General features: G+C 52.5%; 2 protein-coding genes across 2 annotated transcripts; both read left to right on the top strand.

Moving 5' to 3' along the window:
• The first annotated feature begins 1923 nt into the window (after nucleotides 1-1923).
• Nucleotides 1924-4289, top strand: CSF2 (colony stimulating factor 2). The gene is made up of 4 exons (NM_174027.2): nucleotides 1924-2095; nucleotides 2196-2234; nucleotides 2954-3079; nucleotides 3860-4289. Exons 1-4 carry the CDS (start codon nucleotides 1937-1939, stop codon nucleotides 3965-3967), a joined length of 432 nt encoding a protein of 143 aa, NP_776452.1. The 5' UTR covers nucleotides 1924-1936; the 3' UTR covers nucleotides 3968-4289.
• A 1155-nt stretch (nucleotides 4290-5444) lies between these two features.
• Nucleotides 5445-7437, top strand: LOC104969122 (uncharacterized). Its single transcript, NM_001303553.1, has 4 exons — nucleotides 5445-5694; nucleotides 5773-5805; nucleotides 6165-6302; nucleotides 7094-7437. Exons 1-4 carry the CDS (start codon nucleotides 5491-5493, stop codon nucleotides 7214-7216), a joined length of 498 nt encoding a protein of 165 aa, NP_001290482.1. The 5' UTR covers nucleotides 5445-5490; the 3' UTR covers nucleotides 7217-7437.
• Nucleotides 7438-12059: the final 4622 nt, after the last annotated feature.

The raw sequence follows: 12059 nt of genomic DNA, 5'->3' as shown, positions 1-12059 counted from the left end.
TCTCAGAGAGGCCACCCAGCCCTTTGCCTCCCTGGCCACAAGCTTAGCGACAGCCTGTGGCCCCTGCTTCCCACCACACAGCCTCCAGGGCGCTGCCTGACACAGACTCTCACTCGCTGTGGCACCTTCCCCTCTTCCCCCTTGAGCGTTCCCTGTTAGGGCCTGAGCAGAGGTTTCGTGGAAAAGGTAGAGGAAGGGCCAGGGTTTGAACATGCCACACTCTTATCCCGTTTGGCCACCTAGAAATGTTCCAGCAGGTGCAAACGAGTAAGGTTGGCCTCACGGTGTGCCCCAGATCCTGGCAGGGACCTCGCGGGAGGCAGGGGTCTGGATGGCCAAGGCCTGGCTTCCCTGTACAAGGACAGCAAGTCTCCTACTATGCCATGAAACTTGCTAGGGCTGCAGGTTCGGGCCACAGTGTTCAGTGAGTTCTACCTGCTCCCCAGGGCTGTCCACTGGGGCTCAGCAGCATGTCCTTGCTTATGTCTGACACCATCAATCAAGGTTAAACCAGCATCTGGGGCCCTGAGACATCATTACCCAGTGTGGGGAGTTCCTCCCCTATCAGAGAGGCACCTGCAGAGGCATGGGGGCTCACACAGATGCACCTCACATAAAATACCCTCCCCTCCTGACACATCTGTAAGTATAGACAGCAACCACACAGGCACATGGACACTCAGATACGGAAGTGTGTGGACCCATACCCCTTCAATCATGAAACTTACAGCGTGGGGAAGTAAACACCAATTCATTCCGTCCTCTCCAAAGTCCATTGTGAAAATCAAACACTTGTTAGCCCCTCAAGAGCTTGTGACCTTTCCAGAAGCAGTTCCTGTTCCACAGGGAGGCTGCTGAGCCGGAGGTGGGCTGGCACTGGGGCCACGTAGGAAGTTGAGCCTGGAAGAACCTTGGTTAAGAAGCCGTTGTCCCCTGTACCTCCTGTGGATGCAGCCACGACCCTGCTGGTGCCTGCAAGAGGCTGTAGATAGGAGCACAGTGCCCACCTCAAAGGGGACAGCATGCCCTGCAGAGGGAAGCAAGGTTCATACAACTCAGAAGAGTCACTCGGCAAGGTGGTGTTGGAGGCAGGCTTTGAACTCAGAACCCTGACCCATCCCAGCTGAGAGCCCCAACCCACCTATGCAGCTTGGGAGCTGAATATGACTGTGTACACCAGGACTGTTGCTTTCAGATCTGGAATCTTTCTGGTTGGACATGCATACGGTTGTTATTCCCTCAGCTCACAGGAGCTGTGAGGCAGAGGGCCCTGGATGGGCACAGCTTGCTGACCGCTCTAGATCCTTGGTAGGAGCTGAGGTGAGCTGTCACAGGACCATGTCATTGGTCTGGAATCTGCCTAGGTGGGCAGTGAGGCAGGCCTGTGAGAGTCTTTCTCACACTCCAATCTCCCACTGTGGCCAGAACTGTGAGCTCTAGGAGGAGAAGGGGAGACTGGGGTCAGAATGGGCCCCACTGTAGCTCAGCCAGCCCAAAGGCTTCTTGGGACACAGGCAGGATGGGGAGCCAAGGGTGGGGGCGGGGGTAGAAGCCCAATCCAGTGTCTTCCAGGCCCCGCCCTGGCCACTTCAGGCCAGGAAGTCCAAGCTGTACCCAGAGGCCCCTCAGAGGGAGGGGGAAGCCTTGGCAGGTCAGACTGCTGGGGAGGGCTGGAGAATGCTCAAGAAAGCAGGCAGGTGGGCTGCCAATTCTTGGAAGGGCTCATTAGTGAAAACCCCCAAGCCTGACCACCTGGGGGAAAGGCTCACCGTTCCATGGTAGCTGATAAGGGCCAGGAGATTCCACAGTTCAGGTAGTTCCCCCGCCTCCCTGGCGTTCTGTGGTCACCATTAATCATTTCCTCTAACTGTGTATATAAGAGCTCTTTTGCCAGTGAGCCCAGTGCTCAGAGAGAAAGGCTAAAGTCCTCAAGAGGATGTGGCTGCAGAACCTGCTTCTCCTGGGCACTGTGGTCTGCAGCTTCTCCGCACCTACTCGCCCACCCAACACTGCCACCCGGCCCTGGCAGCATGTGGATGCCATCAAGGAGGCCCTGAGCCTTCTGAACCACAGCAGTGACACTGATGCTGTGATGGTGAGTGAGGGAGGGAGCACAGGCCATGCCTGGGCCACCCTGCTGGCCTGGACTCGTCCTGCCTGTCAGCTCGATAACAGAATATTTTCCTTTCCTACAGAATGACACAGAAGTCGTCTCTGAAAAGTTTGACTCCCAGGTAAGATGCTTCTCTCTGACACACCTTTTCCCAAAGGCCTCTGCCCTGGGGACTGACTCCATTTTAGACGGACCCTTACAGGGTTGTCCGCTTTCTCTCTAGCCAGCTGGCTGCCAGAAGGAGGGTTGCTTAGAAGGCCTTGCCCCTGTGGCAGTCATGTGGACTCCTTTACTAGCTGAGCAGCCATGGACAGACCTAGTGTTCAAGGGTATCGAGGTCACCAGGGGACTGGCGGGGGTTATGTCATGAGACAGGGGCTGTGGGCTTGGGACACTCACTGTGCCCTGAGACCAAGCTCTGTGGACACCGTGCTGGCCACTGAAGGTCACAGAAGATTTTCAGGAACAACTATGTCTGCACAACAGCTTTGGGCAAGCCCCCCGCCCCCTTCCCCCGAAGGGTGGAAGGACCAGCGATCTCCTTCTCTGGGGGCTGGGACCCTCTTGAGATACCAGATCAAGGGAATGTGTCTGTGCCGGCTGGAGGTGGCCTGAGCTGAGTGGTGAGGGCGAGTCAGACTCATCTGTAGTGGATGGGGGGACAAGGCTGTGTGTATGACAGGGCCTAGCCTGAGCTTAGTCAGGAACAATCCTGTGCCCCTCCCAGGCCCTGCTCTTGGGAGAGTGGGATGAGAACAGGAAGCAGTGATGGGGAGGATGTCCTGGGCCCACCAGAGCACACTCGGCCACTGCTCACCAAGGAATGGACATTTCCCACAGGAACCAACGTGCCTGCAGACTCGCCTGAAGCTGTACAAGAACGGCCTGCAGGGCAGCCTCACTAGTCTCATGGGCTCCTTGACCATGATGGCCACCCACTACGAGAAACACTGCCCACCCACCCCGGTGAGTGCCCCCACTAGGTGCTCAAGCAGGAAGGTCTCCTTCGAGGAGGGTGGAGAAATAGTGGGGCGAGACTTTTGGCTGTGGGTATTTGGGACTCCAAATGGTTTGAATCAATAGATTTGTAATAATCAGCCCTTCCTGAGAGGGAACCACTCTAGGTGTTAAAGCCCTGGAGCTCGAGAGACTGTATCATGTCCTAGCGGGAGCTGGTACCTTGCTTGTCATTACTGTTAATGATGTCAGAGGTGAGGCAAACACAAGGAAACTCAAGACCTGCCTAAGGCCCAGAGGAAGTTCCACAGCCCAAGTGCCTCCTCCTAAAAGGACTTTCCCCCTGGTCCCTCCTGGGCTGCCTGGATTGCATCGGAGCAAGGAGGAAAGCTTACTTGGAATGGAAAAAGGCCCCAAACAATCCTTCCCTGTGGGAAAAGTGAGGTCTGTGGCCTTGAAACGTGCTCATTCTGGGCTCCTAGAGACAGCTGGGGCTCAGCTTTGTGCCCTGGCCTGGGACCAAAGACGCAGGGGCCCGGCTGCCCAGCAGACCAGTGTCCGTCTTGCACTTTTATCGGGCCCCTGGGCCAGCTGCCACTGACAGCTCTGTGCACCCTTTGGGTGACACACGGGTGGCAAGGTGTCACCTGACCCATGTCAGGAGGCGGGCCTCAGACAGGCCTTCTGACCTCCGAGTTCTAAGAGACAGCACAGAAACATGCTGATGCCTCCCCCACGTCACCCACTCATGCCTGGACTCAGGGTTTTTATTTCCGTTTCTTTCTTAAGGAAACTTCCTGTGGAACCCAGTTTATCAGCTTCAAAAATTTCAAAGAGGACCTGAAGGAGTTCCTTTTTATCATTCCCTTTGACTGCTGGGAACCAGCCCAGAAGTGAAGCAGGCCAAACCAGCCAGAAGTGGAAGCTTACCTCACAGATCGCTGCCCTCCTACCCACAAAGAGCCAAACAAAACTCAGGATCTTCACACTGGAGGGACCACAGGGAGGGCCAGAGCTGTAGGGGGCCGCTGGCTTGTTCAGGGCCATGTTGACCCTGATACAGGTGTGGCAGGGGAAACGGGAAATGTTTTACACTGGCAGGGATCAGCAATATTTATTTATATATTTATGTATTTTAATATTTATTTATTTATTTATTTAAACTCATACCCCATATTTATTCAAGATGTTTTTCTATAATAATAAATTATTCAAAGTCTGTTCTGATTTGTGCAGTTTTCCAGTTTGTTTTCAATCATGAGCAAATGTTCAAGGTGCTCTCCTCCCTGGCCCAGGGCAGGGAGGGGAGGAAGCTGGGAGTTGGGGGAGGGGGCTGGGGCCTGCAGATAAGGCACAATTGGACACTCAGCACTGTCAGAGCACAGGGGAGGCGGGAGCCCTCCTGGGTATGACATTCTGCATACGTGGACATGCTTCCCTGGGTGCTCACAGGTTCCCACCCCAGAGAGAGGCTTCCAGGTTCACTTGGAAGTCCAAGTAACCCAGACAGTGGGAATCTTGCTCCATAGAAGAGTCGTCATCCTTCTTGGGCAGGTGGGGGATTCCTGAGGCTTGGCTGGTCACTGGCTGAATGGGCCCTTCAGAGAGAGGCCCAGACCCTGGCCATGCCCTGCCCCCCACACTCAGGGTTTCAACCACTCCCAAGGTGAACCAGCAAATAGACTAGCTGTTCAGGGAAAAAGAAACAAAACCACAGGGGTCAGAGCTCAGCATATTTACCAAATTTTCCTCCAAATGGGTGATCTTAATCTTTGAGTGTCAGAATGTAAGCGCATAATTTGTTAGTAAATGGCTCTCATGTGGCATTTTTCTGAGTTGGTTTTTGTTTTTACATTAAGTTCTGCATGTATTCTGGCACCTTCCCCCCAAATCCATGCCCTTCAGACTGGAAAAACAGTATTTCTCCTTCCTGCCTATGCTTTGTCAATGGGGCTGGAGGTCTTGTTCCCGAACCTGTCCTCCAGTGTCCCTTCTGGGGTCTATGAGGAAGTGGGTCTCTCCCTAAGTGTCAAGAGGGCAGCATGGTCAGCCTTTACCTTGACGGGTGGGCCTGGGGAAGCTTATTTGGTGAGTTTTAGCTCCTGCCTGGTTTTTTTCTACACCCTACTTGCTTGCTCTGCTCAAGCCACCAACTGTAGACAGCACCAGTCCTGGTCAAAGACCAGGCAGAAAGGTCATGACTTTAGATGCAATTATAAATAAAAATTCTTACACCAAACCTGAATTTTAGCAAAGACAAGAATCCACAGAGTATGATGTAGTCATAGAAAATGAAAAACACATCTTGCCCAGAGATAACGTAGATCCTCGCTGCCTTCTACATAAACCAATGATAACTGATAAGAGATTTAGCATTTCCTCAGACTGAGGTACATATAGAGGTACATCTCCTCACAGAAATGCTATCAAGCCCAGGGTTCGGATCAGCTTGGAACCACCTCAATCATACCATGTTCCTGTACGTGCTCCTGGCTTGTGCGTCATGGGTCTTGGAAAGCCATTCTGCCCCGATGAAGATAATCAGTGGGTCTACCCAGGACAATCACACGGCAGTCTGTGCTGAGATTGAGAAAGAACTCATGGCTGACAACGTTACATACAAGGTAAGTCTGGGTCTTCATCAAATATCACTTTATTCTCAGTGGCCCTCTGTGTTTCTAACCAACTTTTCCTGCTTCCAGGGCTCCTTCGAAAGGCCTCAGAACACCAGTGAGGTAAGGAGCAGTCAACCCACGGTCATTTCTGACCCCACTTGAAAGGGAAATCCCAGGGCAGAGACAAGAACAAAAGTTGTTGGGTCAACAAATCTGGGGAGAAAGTTGGGAGTTTGAAGATGAAGTCTCTGGCTCAGGCAGCAGATGAACCAGAAGCCAGGTTTTGCCGGGCTCTTTGATCACTATCCCAGAGCAGCCCCATGCCTAGGGAAAGATCAGAAACCCACTGCAAACCTCAACTATCCCTGGTTACCCTGGCCTGAATTTGAGTCCAGGGTTCCATCTGGCCAGGGTAACTAGGGATGGATGAGGCTGAGGGTCAGTGGACCCTCAATTCAATGCCCTCAACCCTGTTTCAGGAACTCTGCTATGGGAAGTTTATAGAGGGCTTCATCTCCACCCTGAATAACATCTCTACGAAACACAAGAATGACTGTCACATAGAAAAAGTCTGTAAGAACATGAGGCAACTCACCGAAATCTGCCCAAAGCTGAAAGTAAGTTGTTCTTAGGGGAACGAAATCTGCCCAAAGCTGAAAGTAAGTTGTTCTTAGGGGAACCTGAGACATCATTTCTCTCACCACCACAGCCGGAGGCCCAGGGGAGCAAACAGCTTCTTAGGGCCCCCGTTTGCTACATGTGAGGCTTCAGATACTAATTTGTCATCCAAAAGAAGTCCACTGACTGACAGGGACTGAGGCTTAGGGGAGTGGGGATTCAGGGGCCATTCTAGACACTTTTGTTTACCCTCTGCCAAGCCCGTACACACAGGAATCGGTGTGGGACAGGTCAGGGCGTGGACTCAGCCTGGGAGAGGGAAGGGCACTCAGGGCCAGCCCCAGTCAGGTGGCGAGTCTTAACTGGCTCTGGTTTGTGCTGCTCTTGGTGCCCTTTCTTAGGCTAAGGGGCTCCACTGGGAGCCCATGGTGTGGGGTGGCTTAGGGGGGGATGTTGTGGGGAAACGACTGAGGGTCTCTGCTCTTTGCCCACCTTGCTGTTTGTCTCCTGTGTCCCCCCACCCTGCTTGTTCTTGTGTCCCTGTCCTGGGGAGCCAGGAGACCTCCCCACACTCTGCTGGGTCTCTCCCTAAAGCTATGGATGACCCTCAGTCCTGGGGCTCTACCATCACCAGATGGTGCCCAGTGAAGACAGATGGGGAGGGTTTGCCAAGTCACCTCCTAGGTAGATAGGTGGGTCTTACAGGGCCCTTATGGCTGGGAGAACAGAGTTTGCTTTTACTTTTTTTTTTCTGCTAAGAAGAGAACTTAATTATGTGTTTCTTATTTAGCTAACAGGACACAACTGTATTACTGAGAAAAGTAACTTCTCAAAGTTCAAAGAAGCTTTAAAGAGTGTTGTCATATCTATAGAAGGATGGAAATCTTGTAAAAGGATCAAGGGCATCCTCTGAGACCTCGTCCTCTCACGTCCTGATGCCCTGAGAGTTTCAGGAGATGGGGCTGGAGGAGCCGCAGGAACAATTTACAGCCGGGGTGGGGTAAGAGTTTGCTGGCCCTGGGTCAGCAGATGGGGCTGAGGGTGGTAACGGCAGGGGTGTGCTTGAGGAAATATTTCTGTAACTGATGCATCAGCAGTTGCTGCCTTAATAAAGCTGGGGTAAGGAAATGCTGGTAAGAGTTGTGATAGTGTTCAGTCTCTCTGGGGCCTTGATAGACTGAGAGGGGTAAGGGGCTGGGATTGATGGCCCCATAACCAAGGCTCCTGACCTGGAGGGCCAGGGGTCTCTCAGGAAGAGGCCCAGGAAGGCGAGTGGGAACCCCACCTCATCTGCCCTTTGATGTGCTTCTAGTGCCAGTGGACACGTCGTAGGAGCCCCATCGATGCTAGTGCAGTTGGTTACTGCTCCTCTTCTCCCTGTGTCCTTTAAAACTCAAATCAGATCTATTCCCAGACACCCTTCCCCAGGCTCACTCAGCACCCACCCACACCTGATCCAAAGGTCCAAGGCCCTCCCTACTTGGGTTTCTACTGCAGCTCTAAGTTCACTTGATCCTCATCCTCCCCCATCCCCCCACTGGAGGACTCAGTGTGGCAACAGAAGAGTCAACCCTAGTAAATGGCTCAGGAGCAAGGGGGATTTCAGGCTACTCGAAGAGGACTCAGCACAGTGGGGGACCTGGACCAGGCTAAGGGGCCCATGGGGGCCCAGAACATTTCCAAACCCTCAGCTTCATCTCAACCAGCAAACAACTGACTTCAAAGCCCCTCTTCTGGCTTACTGAGCTCCTCACAAACCCTCCAAGGACACTCTCCAAGCATCTCCTTGACCTAACAGGCCACTCCCCTACTATTAACACCCTCGCATCCCCAAAGCATGGGGCCTTGCCTGTGGGGGGTCCACCAGTCACTCAGGTCTTGAAATGCTGCCACATTGGGCTACCAGGCTCTGACCCCTACCCACTTTCAATTCTAACCCTAACCCTAAGTATTCGAACCATTTATTAGAGGTGACTGGGATTACCCCACAATCCAAATAGCTTCCTACAATCCAGACCTTCAGACCATGAACTCGTTCAACAAACCGGGAAAGATAAAGATCTACTATTCTGGAATATAAATAGTCATCAAGCTGTAACCAAAACTAAGCCCAGGTGGGACTTGTATAGAGTCTGAAAATCTACCTTACTCTGCTGTAAAGCTTCAGACTGTGCCTACAGTCAGCACACAGACCCACTACCGCCCTCCCCACCCTCATCCCTTGGCCCATGATTTTCAGACGACTTGCAGCTCATCTCCACTGTGAGGACCACTTTAGGCTGGAGGTCAGCCTCAAGTGTGACTGAGGGAAGTGGCCATATTATCTCAGAACATTGAGCGTGGCTCTGTGATTCAGGTTCAGCCGCTACGGGACCAGGGGCCAAGGTTGGTTTTGGCCCAGAGAAAGCCCATGGTCCAGTCCCCAGAGTCTATGAGTTCCTGTCACTTGGGCAAACCACACAGGTGCTCAGAGTTTTCGAGACCATTTCTCTGTGACTGGCAGCAGGGTCTGTGGGATGCATGGCAGCACGGGGTTGCTGAGATATGCTGGCAGGAAGAACTGCTACTTCCATGCCCGGCCTCCTCTCAGCCTGAGACACCTGACAGTAGGAGGTCGGGGCTTGCATGAACACCCTTGGAATCTCAGGGCTGTGTTCAGGACAGCAGGGTACGCATGAGCCTGGCTTGCCACTAGCTTGCTGTGTGACCTTGGACAGATGCCCCAGTCTCTTAGTCAAAGTTCACAAAGGCAGGGGTGACTCTGGCCCCGGAGGCTGGACTACAGCCTAGGTTCAGAGTATTCATCAAGCTAGAGAACCTCAGAGCACCTGGCTCAGTTCAGTTCAGTTCAGTCACTCAGTCGTGCCCGACTCTTTGCGACCCCATGAATCACAGCACGCCAGGCCTCCCTGTCCATCACCAACTCCCGGAGATTACCCAAACTCATGTGCATCGAGTCAGTGATGCCATCCAGCCATCTCATCCTCTGTCATCCCCTTCTCCTCCTGTCCGCAATCCCTCCCGGCATCAGGGTCTTTTCCAATGAGTCAACTCTTCGCATGAGGTGGTCAAAGTATTGGAGTTTCAGCTTCAGCATCAGTCCTTCCAATGAACACCCAGGACTGATCTCCTTTAGGGTGGACTGGTTGGATCTCCTTGCAGGCCAAAGGACTCTCAAGAGTCTTCTCCAACACCACAGTTCAAAAGCATCAATTCTTCAGCACTCGGCTTTCTTCACAGTCCAACTCTCACATCCATACATGACCACAGGAAAAACCATAGCCTTGGCTAGACGGACCTTTGTTGGCAAAGTAATGTCTCTGCTTTTGAATATGCTATCTAGGTTGGTCATAACTTTCCTTCCAAGGAGTAAGCATCTTTTAATTTCATGGCTGCAATCACCATCTGCAGTGATTTTGGAGCCCCCCCCCCAAAAGTCTGACACTGTTTCCCCATCTATTTCCCATGAAGTGATGGGACCAGATGCCATGATCTTCGTTTTCCGAATGTTGAGCTTTAAGCCAACCTTTTCACTCTCCTCTTTCACTTTCATCAAGAGGCTTTTCAGTTCCTCTTCACTTTCTGCCATAAGGGTGGTGTCATCTGCATATCTGAGGTTATTGCTGTTTCTCCTGGCAATCTTGATTCCAGCTTGTGCTTCTTCCAGCCCAGCATTTCCCATGATGTACTCTCAGAGCACCTGGCTCAACTCTAGGTAAACAGGTTGACAGAGAGGCTCTGGTGCCTCTCCTGCGAGAGAGGAAAGTCAGGAATGAACACAGTAGGGAGGCAGCCATACTACCCGGACTAACTATCTTCATCCCCCTGAAAGCCTTAAGCCCTGCCTGGCCAAGGCCACCAAACCCATGAAGAGACCCTGCAGTGAAGGCCATTTGTATTTTCCATGCGCCCCAGTTTTCCCTCCAATTAATCTCAGTTCTGGACAGTGGTCCTGGGGAGCCTTCTGGGGCTGGAACTAGGTAGGAGGGCCATGTGGGCACTGCTCTGGAGACCTAGGCAGGTCTGAGCCCACAGCTCTCTGAGAGCCTACTGGCCCTTCACCCTCAGGACCTAAGGACAGGCTGGCACATCATAAAGCCGGAGCTCTAGGCCAGACACCTAGGCACAAGAAGCATGGCTCTGACTGTCCTGGGTACTCTCTTTCCCTAAGCTGGGAAACCAGTTCAAATTGTATTCTTTTATGGGAGATAACCATGGGCAGGCCTATGGCAGGCCCACTTTAACCCCAAGGAAACACTCTTGGCTTTGCCAGGCCCACCTCTAGACCAGAAGGAGGAATAGGACTACATGGTCTGAGGAGATGGGCTCACCCATACATCAAGACTTCCCAGGACACAAACAGTCCCTTCCCTTCACAGGGATCTCCCCAGGGACCACCCAAACATGCTATAGCCTTCTGCTTCCTGGGGGCCCCATCCCGCCTCAGAAATCAGTGGTACTGAAGATGGAACCAGGAATCGAAGCCTTTCACTAAAGCAGCAGGGCAGCCCTCTCTCAGGCTAGGCCCTGAGAACTGGAACAGCCGCACTGGCAGCCACATGGCCGCTTCTGTCAGGGCCATGGTGTGTTCACATCCTTTGACTCTGCATTCACATTCAGGGAGACCACTTGAGAGACAGAGGAGAGAAGCTCCACAGAAACAATCTGCCTGTCCATGAAATGAAACAAAGGACATGAAGCTAACATGACAACGTGTCAAAGCATTTGTGAAAGGCCCAGAATGCTATCATTGTCAGGATGACCCCGCTGTGGGCCAAGAGCTGGAAGGGAACTAAGATTATGATTTAGATGGTGGGATGGCAGGTTGAGTTTTCTCCTTGGTTTTCTACCCTGTCATGGTTTTGAGTGTGGCTTTGGAGGAGAAAGGCTGAAGGCCAAGGTCAGTGGGCATCATATGGGGCCTTTGCTTATAGAAAATCTGCATCCTCGGTGTCCCCAGATAAATGGGGTGCTCAGTGGTGGCTTGCATTGCATTGACTGATTCCCCAAATTGGTTGTTCAGCCAAGATGCTGGTGATTAGCTTACAATGCAGACTGTATCATTCACAGCCCATGCTTGTGCATGCTCAGTCATCTCCAACTCTTTGCAGCTCCATGGACTGTAGCCCGCCTGGCTCCTCTGTCCATGGAGTCAGGCAAGCATATTGGAGTGCGGTGCCACTCCCTTCTCCAGGGGATCTTCCCGACCCAGGGACTGAACCCATGTCTGAAGGTCCAGAGCACCAGTACTTTCTGAGATAGCATGGATAGCAAAAGAGGCCTGTCTGCTCCTCCTTGGCAGGCAGGGCAGCTCTCAGTTTGGGCCTGGAGATTGCAAGGTGCTGTTCGGGCATCCTTGATTACCTTTACAACTGCCCTGTGCATGGATTCTCACTTTGGGGCTTATACAGCTGGCCTGCCAGCCAGCCCCAAGTGAGCAGGACTGGCCCTGGAAATCAGGGCCTGAGTCCTTACACCTCTGGCTTCCTGCATATGTGTGTGCTTGGGAATTCAAATCCATATGATTGGAAGTGGAAGGCAGGGGCTGCATGGACCAGGTACATACTGTGCCTACCTGGGCTTCTGAGCAAAGCTGCTTTTTGTGTTGAATGCACAAGGCTGGTTGTTGTAGCTCCAGAAGCAGCCTCTCAGGACCCTCCCATCTGGTTACATGGGCTTCACAAATAAGGAATCTGGCATGTAAGTTGTCTTGAGCCTCCATTTTCTTATCTATGAAGTGGGGTTGTGGCAGGGAC

This window comes from Bos taurus, chromosome 7 (assembly GCF_002263795.3).
Source record: "Bos taurus isolate L1 Dominette 01449 registration number 42190680 breed Hereford chromosome 7, ARS-UCD2.0, whole genome shotgun sequence".
NCBI classification, from domain to species: domain Eukaryota; kingdom Metazoa; phylum Chordata; class Mammalia; order Artiodactyla; family Bovidae; genus Bos; species Bos taurus.
Note: the sequence above shows the minus strand (reverse complement) of the source record. Positions and strands in the feature narration are given on the sequence as shown.

What these genes read in the sequence shown, in the direction of transcription:
- CSF2 (NM_174027.2), top strand. Translation starts at nt 1,937, where the DNA reads ATGTGGCTGCAGAACCTGCTTCTCCTGGGCACTGTGGTCTGCAGCTTC. An exon ending in CTGAAAAGTTTGACTCCCAG is followed by an intron (nt 2,235 to 2,953) that starts GTAAGATGCTTC and finishes CATTTCCCACAG; the next exon opens with GAACCAACGTGCCTGCAGAC. An exon ending in AACACTGCCCACCCACCCCG is followed by an intron (nt 3,080 to 3,859) that starts GTGAGTGCCCCC and finishes TTCTTTCTTAAG; the next exon opens with GAAACTTCCTGTGGAACCCA.
- LOC104969122 (NM_001303553.1), top strand. Translation starts at nt 5,491, where the DNA reads ATGCTATCAAGCCCAGGGTTCGGATCAGCTTGGAACCACCTCAATCAT. An exon ending in CTGACAACGTTACATACAAG is followed by an intron (nt 5,695 to 5,772) that starts GTAAGTCTGGGT and finishes TCCTGCTTCCAG; the next exon opens with GGCTCCTTCGAAAGGCCTCA. An exon ending in AAATCTGCCCAAAGCTGAAA is followed by an intron (nt 6,303 to 7,093) that starts GTAAGTTGTTCT and finishes TTTCTTATTTAG; the next exon opens with CTAACAGGACACAACTGTAT.